This window comes from Carassius gibelio, chromosome B4 (assembly GCF_023724105.1).
Source record: "Carassius gibelio isolate Cgi1373 ecotype wild population from Czech Republic chromosome B4, carGib1.2-hapl.c, whole genome shotgun sequence".
NCBI lineage: Eukaryota > Metazoa > Chordata > Actinopteri > Cypriniformes > Cyprinidae > Carassius > Carassius gibelio.
In genome coordinates, this window is record NC_068399.1 from 24899699 (window position 1) to 24919870 (window position 20172).

Genomic DNA, 20172 nt, shown 5'->3' on the forward strand with positions numbered 1-20172 from the left:
ACAAATGGAGATTAAGATTTTATTATAACAGGAAATGTACAGACGTCACCTTTTAATGTCAAATGTTAATGCAAATGTGCTAGTACATATGTGTTTGAAGAAAAAAAAAACTTGTTGGTAATCAGCCATATTTTGCTACTGCACTTTTTCAGTAGTCTGGAGGGGCTAGAACCCTATTCTCCTGGATGTCTGGGCTGAGGAATATAAAGCAGATCTGACTGAGGTACTTTCTGTCATGCGGACTGTGGACGATGGTGACACATAGACCTTTAATCGGCGGAATTCCAAGCATGAACTTGTCACTGAAAAATCCAACACTATCAATCAACAGAAATACAGAACCTTATTTGTGCAGGTTCTCTATGCTGGGCACAAAATACACTGAAAGACAATTGCCTAATGGTGCTTTTCTCATGTGTTCTCATATGATCATGTTTTTACAGGGTAAATTTTAACACTGAACTTAAATTTGCCTCAGCTGTTTGGCAGCTTGTGAGTGGGATGGATTCACATAGTAAGATGAGAGCTGAAGCCAGTGGTCTACTGAACAATACGAGGATCCTTAAAACCTCAAACTGACTCAAGTAACAGGAAATAGAAGAAGCAAAGCTTTTTCATTTTAACAAAAAAATATTTCAGAACATAATGGAAAAACAGGAGGGAATTTAGTAAAATATTCCTAGTGCAGAAAAAAAATAAACATCCAGAAAATTGATTTATATTGTATATTTGTATAATAAAAAGAAACAAATTTGTGCTACATGGGGAAAAACACTGAAAAGAATTTACATTTTGTACATAAGCATCAACTTTTAAAGTATATTTGCTAGGTTTTACTAAATTTAATATATACATTAAACAAATGTAAGTTACTGTTACACAGGATGATGCCAAAGCTCACTGCTCAAATCTCAATCTCTTTTTAAGAGTATCCAATTTGTATTGGCATGAGCCAAATAAAGAATTAATTTTACATACAGTCAGAATTGGTACATGAACTTTGTGTACAAAAACATACAGCATTATATTCAGTGATTGTGGAAAAGTGAACAGACAGTATTGATGTTACAGTGAGTTTATCCAATATTTTGTTCTTTTGAAATCTTTGAAATCTCATATTGCTTTTGTCCTTAGGCATTTTACTATGCAATAAACTGATTATTTATTAGTTTGTTTGTTGAAATGACTTGTCCAGCATGATTGAGATATTACAATGACTATGACAACAAGCCTTCCGGATTGAAGAACTCAGTTATTGTCAACTTTAAGGAGTAGTTCATCCAAAAATTAAACTTGTACTCACCCTCAGAACATCCAAGATGTAGATGTAGTGTTTTTTTCATTGGAACCAGTTTGGAGAAATTTAGCATTACATCACTTGATCACCAATGGAGCCTCTGCAGTGAATGGGTGCCGTCAGAATGAGAGTCCAAACAACGGATAAAAAAAAAAAAAATCACTATAATCCACACCACTTCAGCCCTTCAATTAATGTCTTGTGAAGCAAAAAGCTGTGAATAATAAATAATTTAATCAAGAACTTTACAATTTCACACTGGAGTGGTGTGGATTACTTGCGTATTATTATTATGTTTAAATTAGCTGTTTGGACTCTCATTCTGATAGCACCCATTCACTGCAGAGGATCCTTTGGAGAGCAAATTTCTCCAAAACCCATCTACATCATGGGTGGCCTCAGGGTAAATTTTCAGCAAACTATTCCTTTAAAATACCAAAGAGTAAGAATTTATGAAGTATTTCTGTGTGCAGTTTCAATCATAAGTTGCATTGTAAAAGCATGGTTTGGAATACAAACTTCTATTACCTTTTAAAGTAATGACAAGTTAATCCAGTCAGCTGATCATTGTTAAATCCCTACTTTCAATGAAGGGTTTTTGTGTTCTTGTTTCATGCGGCTACGTGTTTGGTCGTAGCTTCTTCTACAATTTCCTTGTTCAACCAAGTGAGTTCTCTCATGTTTCTTAAGAGGCCCAGCAAACTTGAAGCTCTTCCCGCAATGAGAGCACTGCCACGGCCGCTCACCCGTGTGGCTGAGCATGTGGTTCTTCAGGTGAGACGAGTGCTTGTATGTCTTCCCACATCTTTCACAGGTGAACGGCCTCTCGCCCGTGTGCACGCGCTCATGTCTCTTCATGTTCCCGATCTGAGAGAAGGCTTTTCCGCAGATCTTACAGCGGAATGGACGTTCTCCGGTGTGTATGCGCAGGTGGCACCTCAGCATCTCGGGTCCTGCAAACGTCTTGTTACAAAGGGTGCACGGGATCTTGATTCGTGGTCTCTCATGGTTGCGCTGGTGCTTTTTCAGGTCGAACATGTAGACGAAGGACTTGCCGCAGATGGAGCACAGATGCTGCCGCTCGCCTGCATGATAACCTTTGTGTCTTCGAAGGAGGCTGGCGTAGATGAAGCTCTTCCCGCATTGGTTACACTGGTACGAGCGCTCCATGGAATGGTAGCGGATGTGAATGGACAGCTTAAATGCTGTCGGGAAACTCTTGTCGCAGTGAGGACACTGGTGCAGGTTCTCTGAGGTGTGGCATTCACGGTGAATCTTCAAGTATGAGCCTTGAGAGAAGCTTTTGCCGCAGATGGTGCACTTGTACGGTTTCTCGCCAGTGTGCACACGGATGTGTTTGATGAGGTCTGCTTTCTTGCGAAAAGTCTTGACACACTGTATGCATTTGAAAGGTCTGGCGAGCGAGTGCGTTTTGATGTGATTGGTCAAGAAGCTGAGGCACCTGAAGCTTTTGGCGCAGTCTGAACACTGGAACGGCCGCTCGCCCGTGTGAGTACGCATGTGATTCCTCAGCAGGCATTCGAAGCGGAATTCTTTGTGACACTCGGGACAGCTGTGTCTTTTCTCCTCCTGTGTTGTCTGGGACTCAGAAGGAATGGCTGCTGTCTTTTTGGAAACTGCGGCTCGAGGCGGACTGCTCTTTCTGTGGATGATAGACTTCACAGACGGTGGTCTTTCTATGACAGGAACGTAGATGGTCTCTTCCCTCACAATCTCAACAGGAGTTGGAGGCAAAACTGGTAGAGAGATGCCCTTTCCTGTTAATTCTGAAATCCACTGCTCTAAACTGACTTGCCTCACACCAGACGTTTCCACCATCTCTGATTGATCTAGAAACTGCAGTTGAGTCTCCTCCTCTCCCTCGTTTTCAAACTCTGACACCACCACGGTAGAGCCGTCTGTGGTTAGGTAGATCTGCTGGACTTCACAGACGCCTGAGTCTTTCTCTTCACAAAGTACCTCTTCTTGTTGTAAGCCTTCCTCTGCTTCTTCAGTGGAAGCTATTGCTGTGAACTCCTCGTTGCCCGCTAAAGACTCAGCCTCTTCTGTGTAACTCTGAGAAGGGCTCATTATGGCGATGGCCGCTTGATCAGATTCTGTTTGGTTCTCTGTGCCTTCTGATTCAATGATAATTGTCTCTTGTGCTATGGAGGTGGGAGGCAAAGTTTCCTCATGTTCAATGGTAATGTCAGGCGAGACTGGATGAGGCAAACAAACTACTTCAGCTGTAGATGGAATGGACACTGTACAGGCCAAAAGAGAAAAAATCCTTAGAAAAATTGTTAGATGTCTTAACATCTTATTTTAGTTGACTAAACCCATATCATAAGGTCACATTTCACTTCAAAATAATAAATATTAGAAACTACATTTAGCCTGTCTTAAAATAATGTCTCAATGACAAAAACATTTTTTTATTGAAAGTACTTAAAATAAATGCTTAACAAAAAAATAATCAAATTAAGCTTGGAGAATGATAAGGTGTTTTTTTATTATCATTTAATTTCATTTTTTTATGGTGAAATATGACCCAGATATGTTTTTAAAGTCTCATATTAATCAAATATAAATTAAATGTCTCACTGTGTTTAAGTTATTCAACAGATGCAAACAAAAAATGTTTCGGTAGCAACAGTAAAACTCACTTTCACTGATAACTCTTTGAGATTGCTCATTGTTTCTTGTGTGCAGTCTTTTGGTTTTGAAATGCTGCAGAACATCCTTGATCTCAGCTGGATCTGAGAGTGGCTGCACAATCTCCTCCATCATCGAAAGACCGCCGCAAAGCCAGGATGCTGTCTGAGAAAGTCGACATTAGATTTACCTTTCACCTGAAAATGTTTGGTTTATTATTGTAGTTGGACCATTTTCTTCAATCTGCCAGAGGACACACCTCTTTGAGGTTGGGCACTGGCAGCAGATCTTCTACTCGAGACAGGAAATCCCATGCAAGGCTCTGTAATACTGCATCATATCCAGATCCATATTCTACAGGGAAGACATGCTGAACACAAAGAGGCAGGGTCAAACATGAAAAAACATATTTTCATGCTTGCTTTATTTATTCACCTCATAGAAATGTGAAGAAGAAAGATGCACTTAAAGACAAGAGAGAAGTGAACAAATCTAACCTGGATGAAATTATCTTTCTTTTCTGCATCCTCTAAAATGTTGTGCACCATTCTGATAAATTTGTTATTGATGATCTCACTTTCCACATCTTTACACTGGAATAAATTGAAAGCAAAAAAAAAACAAGCCACTGATAACTTGCTAAAAAATAATTTCTGTATATGGTTAGTGCAATTACAAAAGCAACAATTACTTTATGTGTGAGATTTCGCAGAGAATCCAGATGTGCTTGAATGACCCAAAGATCTGGCATTTTATCTCTTAGACAAAGCTCCAATATCACCTAAAATAAAAAAAATTCCAAGTTACTTGTTTCAGACTGTACAATATATATATATTTAAAAAAATTAGGTTAATTATGACTACCTTTTTCCGCAGGTGAAAGATCAGTTTATTAACCAGACTTCGACTCATGATGTCTGGCACGGTCTCGGTCACCAGCACCACAAATTGCTCCAGCTTCCCGTACTGTATCACATTACGACGCTGAACCATCTGCCATAGAAACGCTGACATCAGCCGAAGAGGAGGCACAACCAGACGCAGTGCAGAGAGAGGGAGAGCTTGGGGGAAATAAAGACAGTGCAGATAAATATCAGAGTATAATATCAAAAGATCTGATTAATTATGATAGTAATGATGAGTATGATATTTCTGATAATTCTAATTCTTGTTTTAAAGAATTTAATGCATTTACAACAATTTGTGTAATATTTTTCTTAACAACATTTAACACATCAAATTGTCAAGTTAACGAGAACTTTATAGTACAATAAAGAGTCTTTATAGTAGACTAAAGAGAACTAAGAGAACTACACAGCTACTAATTTAAATCACAAAGGAAATTAAATCTGGTTTTAATGAATAATGTGAATAGAGCTCGATTATAAATGTATTCTGTCATTATTCATCATGGACATTTTTTTTTAAATATTCTTAATTCAGTTCGAATAATATTAAATTAAAGAACAACATTTTTATTTTTATTTTTTTACCGGTCCGCTCTTTAAAAAAAAAAAAAAATGTGTTTTGAGTTGTGTGGTGTGTATGAGTAACTTTAAAAGGATTGGTTGTGCTAGCTTCACTCTCTTAGCATTTAGCTCACAAGCTAAATAAAACTCACCCGCCACGCGGCTCTCTACGTTAAAGATTTCCATTATTTAAGGTTAGAATAAATCGATTTTTGTGTTTTAATCAAACTCTGAACGCCTCGTGAAACATAATAAACCCATAATAGTAGTTAAACGCACTGGCGAACGACTGTCGAGAAGTTGATGGAAGCAACGAACAACAACGATCAACTGGGATACCGGAAGTAGTCTTTATTCCGCGCTTTTTTAAGATGTTTGAACCGTACGTGCACGACGACACCGCATCAGGTCTGGCGGAGAACGGAGGCGCTTTAACTTGTAAAACAATGTGTGCGAATTTATATCTTTGCTGGTGATTGAAGAGTTCATGGCATTCAGTGAACTACAACCTTTTCCACTAGGAGTTGGCTCAAGTGTTAGTATCACACAGTGTAACAGCAAATACAAGCAGAAGACATTTGGGTACATATTTCCGAATTACTGGATAACTGACAGAATTTTAAAGGGGGTCATAATTAACTCAAGATACAGTATGTGCAGTTATTAAACTAATCAGTCACAATATTGCATCTCTTCTCTCACATTTTCTGTTGTTTTCTTTCACTTTTCCCAGAGCCCATCACTGCCTTTTACTGACAGATGTTATTTCTGAGAAGCACCTCCATTCGTGAACACATTAAGTAGAGGGTGAGACAATAAAGGGTTCCAAGGAAGGAGGGATTGATGCGATGAAGGAGATGAATAGTGTTCATGGAAATGGGAGTCACATTTCTCAAGCTCTTTCAAATATCTGATAAGGGAGATACTGCTCTCTTTTAGTTTTATAAACATGGATCTTCTTCACTATTAAGGAGATGTACTGATTGTTACTTCTGTGAGTGTGTGTGTTTGCAAAAGGTAAAGTCTGGCTGGAGTGTGACCGCCCTAGGGGGGTGCAGCTGATGCGGTTACACTAGGCCCTGTGCTTGAGGGGGCCCCTGCAGTGAAGGGGGACATCCCCCAACCATGCCCCACATCATCTGGACTGCCCTGCACATTATTATTATGAAACATTTATTACATTACTATTTTTTTTTTTGCAATTTGTGCTATAAGTTGTCAAGACAGGAGGTAAGAGAATTTATACTGTGTCTTGATGATGTGTACTGAGACCTAACTTTGTTTCTGTTTTACATGGTTTGGATGAGCTGGAGTACGTGGACCACAGCAAGAGAAAAAGTGAAGGTATGTCAAACATCAATTCATTTGATGTAATTATCAATGAAGATTCGGGAGGAGCGCGTCAGATACTCAGCCTAATCATCACAGGTGGACCACAATCAAGTAATCAATCCCACAGTATAAATATCGCTGACTTACCTCTATCCATTGACGGTTTATCAGCATCCTTCCTCCACCCCATCTCCTCACTTCAAGTTCACTTTACAATATACGGGGAAGGGGGGGTACTCTAGGTTCGGGCAATTCCCGAGCTCGGAGCCCTTCCCCGGACAGCACGCCAAATACGCATACCATACCTCAGCTAATTATATGTAAGCGTGAACTAGTGAATATGTGCATGCATCAACTGTACATTATGCCTACATATGACTATTTCTTATAAATATTTTTAGAATTGAAAAGAAATGGATTGTTATGTATTAAAATAGTTTTGGACCTGATAATCAGGGAAAAGCAGCCAACAAGTCAGCATACAACTTTTAAACTGCATTTAATGTGTTTACATGTTTTAATACCAGTGAATGTGCCAGTGAAGTCAAGGCAAATTGAACATACAAGTAATTCAATCCTGTTTAAAGACCCATAAAGTGTGTCTTTGAATATGCACCAACACACATAACATGAATGATTCATTCTAAAAATTTATGTTTAATCTAAAATAAAACAAATCAATATCAATGTTGTAAAGACATTAGATTATTAAAGGCCTATAAAGGCCACATAAAAAAATCAGACACATGTTTGATCCTGAACTGGTGGCTCCTGCACCAGTGGAGGGAGATCAGGACAGTGTGGGTTAACAGCATCATAGCCATATAATCACCAACCCCCCTTCATATCGTCAGAGACGCAGTGTAGTCCGACACCCACTGCAGCAGCATCAAGAGAGTGTAAGAAATGTTGCAAATAATCATTGTAGAGAGGGCGAGAATCTGCAGGCGAAGATAAGAGTGCCATGCGTTCATCCAAAGACGATTTATGGTGAAACAAGGTTGTGAATATGCCCTGGTGGATTAATAACCAGCCGTAAAACACAGGTGGGAGAGATGAGACAGATCAAACAAAGGAAGAAGTCAAATAAAGAGAGTGAAATGGTGGTAGATAAAGCGCAAGACGGGGCCATGAGCTTTGCACCACCCTACGACTCGCTACCAGCTCGACCGAGTCCCTGCAGTTCAAAAGAGTGGGAAAGAGAGCTGCACGGTGCTCAAAGACTGACGTCCCCACTTCGAGTGGCTCTGCCTTCCGTTTCCCGACGGCCTTCAGCGCTCCCTGGATATCTGCTCTCACCCTCCCGAAAGTATGCTGATCAACAGCAACGTCTTTCATTATCGCTGTACTCAGAGGCCTCGCTGGCGCCCCCTGTGCCTGCTGTGGGTGCTGCTCCACCTTGCTGCCGGACGGTGGGAGTCATGCCCTTGCTGCGCCTTGCGCTCCTGATTTTCAGCTTCCTTTTTTGGGCAGCAGGCCTTGCGATCTTCACCTTAGGAGTCTGGGCGCAAGCTTCGCTGTTTGACTACATGCTACTCTCTACGAACCGCTACCCAAATGCGCCCATCATCTTGTTATGCACAGGTGCTGTTGTGACCACTTGGGGCTTTTTGGGATGTTTGGGAGTGGCTGCCAACCTTCCCTACCTTCTGAGGGCATATGGCTTTTTCCAGTTGGCCACACTCATGGGTGGACTAGCGGCGGGTCTCTCGGGGCTCTTTTACAGGGAGGATATTGCCGAAGGTTTCCGTAGTGGGCTTAAGAACGCTGTGTTGGACTATGGAGAAGATGAGGGCCGCGCAGATACACTGGACAGTTTGCAGAGGGCACTTGATTGCTGTGGCGCTGAGGGTTGGCGCGATTGGCTCATGTCCGATTGGGCTATTCAGGATACTGTTAACTCAACAGGAGGTTTGGGGAATGATTCTTCTGCTGTGTCGTTGCCAGACAGTTGCTGTGTGAAACGCAAAGGCTGTCTCAATAGACCATTGCCAGAGAGTATATTTAGTGACACTGAGCTCGCGGGGATTCATGCTCACGGTTGTTTCCGCAAAGTCTTCAGCTTGGTAAATGACAACATTTTTCATATTGCAGCAACAGTCCTGTGTCTTGCTTTCACCCAGGTGGCAGGTATAGCCCTCACTTGTCTGCTTGCCAATCGTCTTTCACCCAGACTGCGAAGACAAGCCCGTTGAAATTAAAAAAGCATCATGAATTTGCCTCATGTAGACTTTCATTATACTTGCTGCAGTTTCTTGAGTTCTTGAGTTTTTATGGATGAGACCAGCAAAAGGTTTTTGGACAAATACAAAAAATTAACACTGCAAGTGTGTCATAAATGTTAGATTGAATGTTTAAAATGTTAATTATCTTATATATAATTAAAGTTTGCATGACTCTGAATGACTTGTGTTTTTGTCCAATAGTCCATTTAGCTTCCAATACTGCCTGAAATATAATGGATAAATATGTGTGTCTCATATGTATTCAGTAACTTTTTTTCTGTTAATGGCCCATAATGGATGTTACACTGATTGCGGAGTGCAATTGCTCTTGAATGTTTTACAGCCAATTAATTATAATTGTACATTAATTATATAAATATTGTTGTGCTGTCAAATGATTAATCGCGATTAATCACACCCAAAATAAAATATTTTGTTTACATAATGTGCTGTATTTGTGTGTACAGTGTATATTTATTATGTATATATATGTACACACACGTACAGTATATATTTTGAAAATATTTGCATGTATAAATATTGAGATTTATAATTTTTATATATATATATATATATATATATATATATATATATATATATATATATATATATATATAAACATTTTTATATATAAATGTAGCATATGCATTTGTGTGTGTTTATATATACATAATAAATATACACAGTACACACACATATATTTTGTAAACAAAAACTTTATTTTGGACAGCACTAAAATATTGTAAATTAAAATAAATAAATAAAATATGTATTATGTTATTAATAAAATATTAACAATATTAAATTAATCTCTAATACAGAATGCATGACCAAGTGCACAATGTAGTTGCATTAAACCTTGCTGTTTTATTTACAAGAATGATTATTCATAACTTTGAATTGCCACTTGCAACCTGTTTCATTTAATATTCTAAAACAGAATATTAAACAAGAAAAATGCATGGCAGAACTTGGCTTTCTTTGTTTACTGGGATTTGATACCTAATTGTTTATTTATTAATTTAATTAATTTTAATTAATTTATTAATTAATCTAATTTTGCTTTTTAAAATGTATAGACACTTGATTTATGTTTTGACTCCCGAAAGATAGCTGACCAAACCTCAATCTGTGATCTCATTCAAGTTTATTATGATAGTCTGTATTTTTTTTTTTATCACAACCTCTGCTGCAGTTAGAAGCAAGTGATAAAAGATTAGGTCTGGGACAGTCGGTGCTTTAATGGCCTGCCACGTAGTGGATTAAAATTTATTTCAGTTTCAATCTGCAAAAAACTATGATTACATCCTTCAGATCAGAGTAGTACTGCAGATGGTGTATGGTATTAAGAAGATATATATATATATAGATAGATAGATAGATAGATAGATATTAATCCCTTGAAGGATTAAGTTATTCTTGAGCAGAGCTGCAAATGGAAGTTCAAGAGAAACTCTCATTAGAATCAGAATGGCTCAATTTGTCATACCACCGCAAAGACTAAAGTTCAACATTGCATTAAAAATACTCCCGCATTGCCTAATCCTAACCCCTCCACCACACCCAACCCTAAACCCACCATCACTAGGGGGGTAATAATATGGCGGGGGTAAGAATTTGGCATAACACTGACTCTTGCTTTACTGGGACTGAGCCTGGACAATGTTTTTAATGCGTCCCGCATGGGGCTGAATATCTGAGTGGCTCTCAGGTGATTGTGGGCTCCTAGCCGGACTGCTGCTGCGGACACCAGTCTTGCCAGTTCGCCAGGCAGCTGGGTGACAGTGCGGTGGGTTATTTGGGGGAGGTGGAGGGCGGGACCGAGCAAAGTTCTGACCCAAGTTCACCCAACCAACAAAAACCCTTGTGGTCGGTGGGAAATTCAAGTTAAAGGCGCTGGACTGACGCCTTATTCTCAGTACCATTACTTTGGTGTACTGCATTAAGTGAGAATGTAATATACACTTTATTTCATGTTGTCATTCATACAGTGTAATTATATGTTTCAGTACTAAGTAATATTAACTACTTACTGTATGGTTAGGGTTAGAATGAGTGGAGTGAATTGAATTGTCTGTTAAAAATAAGAAATGTATTATGTATGAACATATTACATAGAAATGCCATTTTTAATAAATAAATATAATTAAATATATATACTTTTAGCCATCACCAATACTATAAAAAGTTTTAAAATGCATTTATTTTTGCATGTAAGTAGGTGTAGGCCTAAAAAAATACAAAATAACAATGTAAAGATTGTGGAATGTATTTTGAAGAATGTATGAAACAGTTGCTAGTTTCCACCATTCTTCAAAATATCATTTTTTTGTGCTCCAGATAAAAAAAAGAAAATCATGCAGGTTTAGAACAACTTGAGGGTGAGCAAATGATAAATTTTCATTTTTGAACAATCCTCTTAAATCCCATAATGACAGATGCAATTGTCAAACAGAAGGAAAATGAAGCTTGCCAAAACACACATACACACACACACACACACAAACCAAACAAGAGATTCAGATGTTCAACTTAGCCGGCCTGTCAGAGTTTGAATAAAATGGATTGTCTTGTGGACACATACAAACACCTCTTGCATTTATCACTTTTATTATAGTGGCATATTCAACTGAAAACAGATTTGTCAGTCAGTCAGTTCAACTGACTCTTTAAACTTTTTTAATGCACCATATTTTCTATTATAAATGTTCTCTAAGTGTCATGTTTTTTGCCTCTCATTATTCACAATTTTATATCAAAAGTAGTTGGACCCTACATATTAAACAAACCATATTACAAAATGAGATCTAAATGACATCGAGATAAGTTTAAGCATTAACTTCATCTGAATCCTGTGATACTAACAGTATACAACTGCCTGATATAAAGAGTTCTGTATTTATAGTTCTAATCATATTGAATATGATTACACATACATTTTTAGCCTAAAATTGAAAGACTCAATTCAAAATACTTTGCATTATTCTTTCAGAAGCACAAATTGTTCTAAACCCTTAAAGTATATTTGAATAATATACAAAGCATCTGATTAATGTGAGCCATAGATTTCACATCGGATGTGCCTTCAAATATTTTAAGGTAAACAATGAGTTAAATTTTTTTTTTTTTTTTAAATTGTATAAACAAGTTTTGTAAAAAGATATATCTTAAACTACTTTATTTTTAGTGTAAGATATATCTTTTTACAAAACTTGTTTATATGTCAATTAATATTTGTAAACTGCATATTAAATAAATAACCCAAATGGAATCTGCACATTTCTGAAATAAAAACGGACACAAAAAGAGAATTAATTTATATTTGTAGTTGTAGTATAAAACATAGTTTTCTATGCACTAATCTCTCCATAAACAAAACAATAAACACCACAATAATAGCTGATAAGCTTAAGTCACTGTTGATGAAACTCTTTTGAATGTATTACGAGAACAATTACATAACAAAATTACAAGTAACTTTTAAGATCTCAGTGGTCATAAATACAATTCAAATTTGGTTATTAAATCAGACCTGAATTATCCTAAAGATTATAATGATAAGAATAAAAAAACGTCCTGTCCTTTTTATGTAGATTCTCTGTAAAAGGACAGACGAAAGTATTACTTCAGCTAAAATGAAATTTAAGACCTGGGATCATGAGGGATCAGTGGACAAATTAAAGATGCAAAGTTAAGTACGTAGTAAAGCAAATCTAAAAGGGTTAAAGTGCAATTTGAATGATACTCAAAGAAGCACAAGGCACGAGACACGCTTAATTTCAGCCAAGCCAGTTTCATATATTGCATATACTATAGCTTATATGTTGTTTCAAATACATTTATGTGTATCATGTTTGCTTCTGGAATGCACCGATGTATTTTTTGATGTCATGGTCATTTGTGAGACACATTTGATTTCACTTTCTTGGACTTCTAGTAAAAAGCTGTTTTGAAGCCAGACAGTGGGAGGAACCAGAGCCAAACAGATTTAACCAACCGTAACCTCAAACTCACCCCTATGTCCTAACATTTACATAACATAACATTTAAATATGCCTGATTCTAATCATGTGCCTAACAGGAGTGGACCTGCCAATTTAGGGACAGAAAAACAAAGGCAGAAGTGAACATTGCTGGTGAGTTTAAAAATTTCAGTTCGAAAATACAGTTTCAGTGATTGTTCTTTGTGCATATGGATTTTGATAATATAACATCATCTATTTTTGTAGTTCTCGCTGGTGTCAACTTTAATATTGGTGTCTGGTACATATCATTTTGTGTAACTTCCCAGACAAATCCAGTTATTGACAAGCAACAATGCTGTGCTCCATGTGGCTCATTCTGAGTAAGTAGCAATACTAACACAAGCATATTTTTACAGATAATGCCAGTGTTTTTAACTCTTCATATTTTTTCTTTTAACATGAAGTTCTTGGCAATACCATTTCAAGTGCGTCTGAATCAATAAGACTGGTAAATGGCAATAACTCTTGTTCTGGAAGACTGGAAGTTTTCTATTACAGTCAGTGGGGAACAGTGTGTGATGATGGCTGGGATCTGTTAGATGCTGCTGTTGTGTGTAAAGAGATGGGCTGTGGGGATGCTATTGAGGCAAAGAGTGGTGCTTTTTTCCGACCAGGAGGGGGATATGTACTAATGAGCAATATTGCATGTGTTGGAAATGAGCCTACATTGAGCAGTTGCAGCTCTAAGAAATTTGGATACTTTACATGTGACCATTCAAAGGATGCTGGAGTCATCTGTGACTGTAAGTTACTGGTATTTCACTTGAAATAACAGCTGCTATGTTGCAGTGTGAGCACGGTTAATATTTATTTCTGATTCTGTTTTGTGCTCTGTGTGGACATTAGCCCTTGTCAGACTGTTGAATGGCAGTCACTCTTGTTCTGGACGAGTGGAGGTTTTCAATGAAAATCTGTGGGGAACAGTGTGTGATAACGGCTGGAATTATTCCGATGCTGCAGTGATATGTAAAGAAATGGGCTGTGGAGATGTTTTCGAGCAAAGGATTGGTGGATATTTTAGCCAGGGATCAGGACCAGTATGGCTGAGTGATGTACAATGTTCTTACTCTGAAACGACTCTGAGACACTGTAATTTGCCGGGATGGGGACAAAACTCATGTGGACATGAGAAGGATGCTGCAGTCGCCTGTCAAAGTGAGTATACATTTTAGCATATATTTTTGTTGCTTATATTTAAAGCACTTGCATGGAATATTCAGTTTTTTAAAAATTAGGATATAATTTGGTTAATTTAAATCATGCCACAAATGCTATGCATAGAAATTTGGTTGAAAATAATATATAATATTTCTGTTGCCTCACAAGTCTTATCCATGAAAATAAGAAAGTGCATTATATAATTCCCTCTGACAACAGCGCTAATTATATCATAATTCAGGCAGAATTAGGTTGGAAAATGGCTTCAATGCTTGTTCTGGAAGAGTGGAGATATTCTATTATCGCTGGGGAAACCCTGAGTTTGGAACAGTCTGTGATAATAACTGGGATCTATCAGATGCTGCAGTGGTGTGTAGAGAGATGGGATGTGGAGATGCTCGAGAGGCAAAGAGTGCTGCTTATTTTGGACAGGGTGGGGGACCAGTATGGCTGAATGATGTCAACTGCGTTGGAAATGAAATCACCCTTGCTGCCTGTAAATCCCAAAATACAGAAGATTACAGTTTGCATTACAAGGATGCTGGAGTCATCTGTCAATGTAAGTTGTTCCATTGCCATGCATTAAAATATTTTCAAAAATATTTTCAGTATGCAGTCCCTATGTGAGTAACAAAACATCAAGTGTGGTACACCCAAAAATGAAAAACTGTGATTCATTATAATCTTGATGACGTTGCATTAAAGGGGTCATCGGATGTTGATATGATTCTTTAGGGTCTTAATGAAAAGTCTGTTTAAAATTTCTCTATGGGTAGTGTAAAACAACACCCTCTTTATATTGCCAAAAACAGCTCTGCACACAGCAAACCATTTTGTTGCTTGACTATTTAAATGCTAATGAGCTCTACTGACCCAGCCCCTCTCTTCAATGGGGTAACATTGCTAACTAGTGCTAAACTTGCTAACTTTAATTGTGTGCATGAGTATCATGTGTCTGTCTGTTAATGGGAGGAAGCCATACCCTGTTTTAGAGCTCTCGCCACATTTTGGAGTTCCTGCCCCCATTTGGAGATTTCCAGGCTGCAGTTAAACCCTTTTCTCTTTAGCAGCTCAGATGTCAGGAGTAAATGACGACTGCTATGTTCAATATTACATCCAACAACAAAATACTTAAATCGCTTAGGAATTATTCATGTCTATCCCTGCTCCGGCATCCAAACAATGACAGACAGATGACAGGTTACTCAAGGTGGGACTAAGGTAAAACGCCAGTTTCAGTCAACAATTTTGGAAGGGGCCTTGGTCTGTATGACTTCTCACGGCCAAGAAGTTGAGAAAGGGGATATTATTTATAGGGATAAAAAAAAAAACTGGGTGGATATTATCATTATAGGGGGCTCTATAAAAACACTGTCAACACACATTTTGTTGAAACAACAAGTAAAATAGATTTATTTCATCCGATGACCCCTTTAAATATGTAGGAAAAATAGAATAAAGATTGTTCTGTATTTAGGTTAACTATACTTACATATGTATATATATAACAGCTTGTTTCTTAATCTTTTGTGCATCTGGCCATTAGCACTTGTTAAGCTGGTGAATGGCACTAACTCTTGTTCTGGACGAGTTGAAGTTTTCTTTGATGGCCGATGGGGAACAGTATGCGATGATGGATGGGATCAGTCAGATGCTGCAGTGGTGTGTAAAGAACTGGGCTGTGGGAATATTGTAGAGGCAAAGAATGCTGCTTATTTTGGACCGGGATCAGGAATCGTCTGGGTAAGTGATTTACAGTGTTCCAGTTCCTCTACTCTGAGAAACTGTAATTCAAAGGGATGGGGACAAAACAGCTGTGGACATGAGAAAGATGCTGGAGTAGCCTGTAAACGTGAGTTCAAAACCTAGTACATAAAATTAATAGAATGAACTAATCATTTTATGTTCACTGGTAACACTTACATTTTTGTGGGCATTAGTTAACATCAGACTGTTGAATGGCATAACCTCTTGTTCTGGACGAGTTGAGGTTTTTCGTGACAGTCAATGGGGAACCGTGTTTGATGATGGCTGGGATCTATCAGATGCTGCAATGGTGTGTAGACAGATGGGATGTGGAGATGCTATAGAGGCAAAAGGTGGTGCTTATTTTGGACAAGGATCAGGACAAATATTTATGGGCTTTGTGAACTGTTTTGGAAATGAGACCATGCTCACTGATTGTAAATTTCAAAGATGGGGAATGTATGACCATTCAAGGGATGCTGGAGTCATCTGTGATCGTAAGTATAATCCACAAATTTTCTACACTTTCTCTTTTATTACATAGAAAAAAGGAGTCATTAAAGGAATGGTTAACCCAGAAATGAAAATATACCTTTTTTTTATCAGAACAGATTTGGACAAATTTACCATTATATCACTTGCTTACTAATAAATCCTCTTCAGTAAAAGGATGCTGTCAGAATGAGAGTCCAAACAGCTGATTAAACATTGCAGTATTCCACACAACTCCAGTCCATCAGTTAACATCTTGCAAAACAAAAAGCAGCATGTTTGTAAGAAACAAAGCCATCAATAAGGTGTCGAACCATTGCTTCCGGCAAAATGTCCAGTATCTATAATAATGCTTCCTCGATGGAAAAAGCCCATACCCTGTTGTCCTCTCAAATTTCACCAACATATTTGTTTGTAACTGTTTTAACTTGTAAATGGTGCTTGGTCTATGCATATATCTTTACTGATTCAGAAGAGACTACCATTTCACTGGAAAAAGCAATATTATAGTGAAGAGAAGAAACAGTTTGAAGTTAAACATTTTTTTATAATAGATTTATTTGTTACAAACATGCAGCTTTTTGCTTCTCAAGATGTTAATTGATGGACCGAACTGAACAAAATAATGTGGATTATTGTGATGTTGTTAGTTTGCACATGTTCACTGCAGAGGATCCATTGGTGAATAAATGATATCGAAATTGGTTTAGACGAAGAACCAAACTCATCTACCTCTTGGATGCCCTCAGCAAAAAGTAGTATACTTCAAGTTTATTAAGTATTCTCAAGTAAAGTTCAAGTATATTTTTAAGTATACTTAATGTCACAAGTATACAAATATCAGTGTTCTGTAGTATACTTGTAAGTGTACTGTTTCAATACTCCTTGGGACTAAATTGGCCCATTTCTAGTATATAAAAGTATACTTTTAAGTATCCTTTAAGTATAACAGTAGTAAACTTTGAGTACACAACTAGTTTATCTCCATGTTTGTAGTTTGTCCTGCAATTATACTATAAGTGAACTTTGAATGATACTAATGAAATACTTTGTACACTTTGAAGTAAAGTCTCAATAAACTACTAGTTTATATTGCAAGTATACTCATACGTTTTCTGTGGACTTAACATCATACTTCAAGTATACTACTTATGTCCCTATTTAGGTTTTCATTCGTATATATTTTGTTATATCTGAACATACAAAACACCCAAAGAAAGAACAGGGTAAACAAAAACATTTTATTTTAGCTTCATGTATTCTTTTTTTTAAACACTTCCACGTGGGTAAGTTTCATAAAAAATAAGAAATAACATTTTGAACAAAAAGCTGAAAGAAAAGACTATGAATTGGATTCAGAATGATAATCAAAAAGTAGATGGAGTCGATCAACACCCCAAAGCTTGACTGTAATTATTACCTCCTCATCGGTCATTTTATTCCATAACGTTACAGTTTTGATGCTGTTTTATGTCAGATGACCGTGACATTTGTTAGTATCTGGTGTTTCTTTTTTCTTCTTCACTTGTGTTTTTTGGGAAATTCTGTGCAGAAAATGTGTACTAGCGCCCTCTATTGTTAATACTGACAACACGGATTCTAGGAGTATAGCACAAATATATTTAGACTTTTTTTGTAAGTATAATTCAAGTATACTTAAATGTAATTTTAGAAGTACATAAAAAGTAAACTAAAACCATACTTTCCCGTTTTAAGTTTAAAATAAGTATATTAATAGCACACTTGAATAATCTCCTTTTTCGTTAGGGTGGCCCAAGGGTGAATGTTTTTTTTTTTTTTTTGAGAGAGAGAGAACTGTTTCTTTAATGCGAAAGTGTTTGTAAGTGTAACATATTATAAGAAAAACAGTAAATTAATAGTCATTGTAAATAAAAAAAATATGTTTTTAAGTTTCTTTTACTTTCATTTGTGTGGCTTTTAGGTTCTCTCAGGCTCATAAATGGACACGGCTCTTGTTCTGGACGAGTGGAGGTTCTTTATAATGGAGCATGGGGCACAGTGTGTGATGATGGCTGGGATCTGACAGACGCTTCAGTGGTGTGTAGAGAGATGGGATGTGGGGATGTGATCGAGGTGAAGAGCGCTGCTCATTTCGGTCCAGGGTCAGGGCCTGTATGGATAAGTGATTTACAATGTTCCAACACTGACTCAAGACTAAGAGATTGTAAATCAAGTGGATGGGGAAGAGGCAACTGTGGACATGAGAAAGATGAGTGTGAACCTTTTAACAGCATACAGTGTAATCTATGTAAGACTGAAGTGATTTTATATGTATTTTATGTTCACGCTCCCATTATATGTAAACTTTATTCCTTTGTGTGAGCAATAGATAACGTTAGGCTGGTCAGCACCACCAACCCCTGTTCTGGACGAGTGGAGGTTCTTCTTGCCGGTCAGTGGGGAACAGTGTGTGATGTTGGATGGGATGCATCAGATGCTGCAGTGGTGTGTAGACAACTGGGCTGTGGGACAGTTTTGGAAGTTAAGAGTGCTGCCTATTTTGGAATGGGTTCAGGAACGGTTTGGATGAATAATGTAAACTGTTCTGGGAATGAGCCTTCTTTGATGAGCTGTTCATATAATGCAATTCCAAACAGATGTGGCCACGAGAAAGATGCCGGAATCATTTGTGGATGTAAGTGCCCGAGTTTTCATTTTAGTGAGTGAGGTTATAGAGCAGTGTGTTTTATTCATAGAGACATTGATGACTTTTGGTTTCACTTAGCTGTTAAAGTCACGTTGAGGGTTGAAGTGAAGGCTAGGAATGGAGTCGACCCAAATGCTGCAGGAATCATAGATAAACTTTCAGAGGAGGTGAGAGCGGTGGAAAGAGTAACATTGAGCTGTATCTTTCACCACTTTTAACTGTCGTCTACTGGCTGTTCATGCTACTGTTCTGTTCATTTGGATCTCATAGATTGGGAAGAAGCTACAAATCAATGGGAATTTCTCACTGAAAACTTGGACAGATGGAAAAATCTTCCATGAGAGAATAGGAGCTGCACCCTGACTAATTGGTAAGACTTTAACACGAGCCTTAAAACTAAATCTTTAATGTAATATTTTCCACATTAACAGTGTATATGGTGTTGGTTCCTCAGGTCATTTCTGGAATACAGAGAAGAAAATAAGCAAACTCTATGTAAAAGGAAATTCTACATCCATTTTTCAGTCTGACGTTTTATAAATTAAATTAATATTTATCTAACACATTTTTCCACATATGACATTGCTTTATATAATATCCTTGTAATTTTTTTCCCATAATGACAATGTAGGCAGTGTTTTGATACTGATAAAGTACCTTTGTGTGTCATTCTAACTTTAATATATATTAAATCTTGATATAGCCAATAATGTACATATATTTTCAATATAAACCTGTCTGGAGGTAAATTAATAAAAATATAATAGCAGTAATGATGATTTCGTTTAGATACTATAGTTGCATATAAAAAATATATAGTTGCATATAAAAAAAGTTTGAATAAAGAACAATATTTCTGGATGTTGTAACTCTTGTCTTTCTGGTCCCAATTTCTGTATTTTTGATTTGTTTTACAGAAACAAATTATTATGTTTAAAAAGTATTCATGCTATGACTACTGTTACCCTATTAATATAGAGTATGGTACTTTTTTTGCCATAATTGCTTAGTTTTTGAAACAAAAATCTTTCCACCCTTGGCATCTGGGCTGGTGGTTTGTTGAGCTGGTTTCTCTCTCTCTCTCTCTCTCTCTCTCTCTTTTTAT

At 37.2% G+C, this 20172-nt stretch overlaps 2 protein-coding genes and 1 pseudogene across 5 annotated transcripts; 2 read left to right on the forward strand and 1 right to left on the reverse strand.

The window, feature by feature from the left end:
- Positions 1–5: 5 nt before the first annotated feature.
- Positions 6–5721, reverse strand: LOC127956614 (zinc finger protein ZFP2-like). 3 transcript variants are annotated; one of them, XM_052554672.1, is made up of 7 exons: positions 5574–5721; positions 4817–5013; positions 4644–4733; positions 4450–4545; positions 4212–4322; positions 3964–4117; positions 6–3543 (listed from the first exon to the last, which is right to left on the reverse strand). In XM_052554672.1, exons 1-7 carry the CDS (start codon positions 5605–5607, stop codon positions 1868–1870), a joined length of 2358 nt encoding a protein of 785 aa, XP_052410632.1. In that variant the 5' UTR covers positions 5608–5721; the 3' UTR covers positions 6–1867. The 3 variants fall into 3 exon arrangements, with proteins under 3 accessions (XP_052410632.1, XP_052410631.1, XP_052410633.1); XM_052554671.1 differs by having other exon boundaries at positions 6–3561; XM_052554673.1 differs by lacking the exons at positions 4450–4545; positions 4644–4733; positions 4817–5013; positions 5574–5721 and having other exon boundaries at positions 6–3561; positions 3964–4113.
- Positions 5722–5745: 24 nt separating this feature from the next.
- LOC127956615 (tetraspanin-7-like) lies at positions 5746–9311 on the forward strand. 2 transcript variants are annotated; one of them, XM_052554674.1, is made up of 3 exons: positions 5746–6003; positions 6155–6765; positions 7701–9311. In XM_052554674.1, the coding sequence occupies exon 3, from the start codon at positions 7809–7811 to the stop codon at positions 8946–8948; it is 1140 nt and encodes a 379-aa protein (XP_052410634.1). In that variant the 5' UTR covers positions 5746–6003; positions 6155–6765; positions 7701–7808; the 3' UTR covers positions 8949–9311. The 2 variants fall into 2 exon arrangements, with proteins under 2 accessions (XP_052410634.1, XP_052410635.1); XM_052554675.1 differs by having other exon boundaries at positions 5746–5956.
- Positions 9312–14408: 5097 nt separating this feature from the next.
- LOC127956809 (deleted in malignant brain tumors 1 protein-like) lies at positions 14409–19723 on the forward strand (annotated as a pseudogene).
- Positions 19724–20172: the final 449 nt, after the last annotated feature.

What these genes read in the sequence shown, in the direction of transcription:
- LOC127956614 (XM_052554671.1), bottom strand. Translation starts at nt 5,607, where the DNA reads ATGGAAATCTTTAACGTAGAGAGCCGCGTGGCGG. An exon ending in CGTAGAGAGCCGCGTGGCGG is followed by an intron (nt 5,014 to 5,573) that starts GTGAGTTTTATT and finishes ATTTCCCCCAAG; the next exon opens with CTCTCCCTCTCTCTGCACTG. An exon ending in TCAAAGAGTTATCAGTGAAA is followed by an intron (nt 3,562 to 3,963) that starts GTGAGTTTTACT and finishes TGGCCTGTACAG; the next exon opens with TGTCCATTCCATCTACAGCT.
- LOC127956615 (XM_052554674.1), top strand. Translation starts at nt 7,809, where the DNA reads ATGAGACAGATCAAACAAAGGAAGAAGTCAAATAAAGAGAGTGAAATG.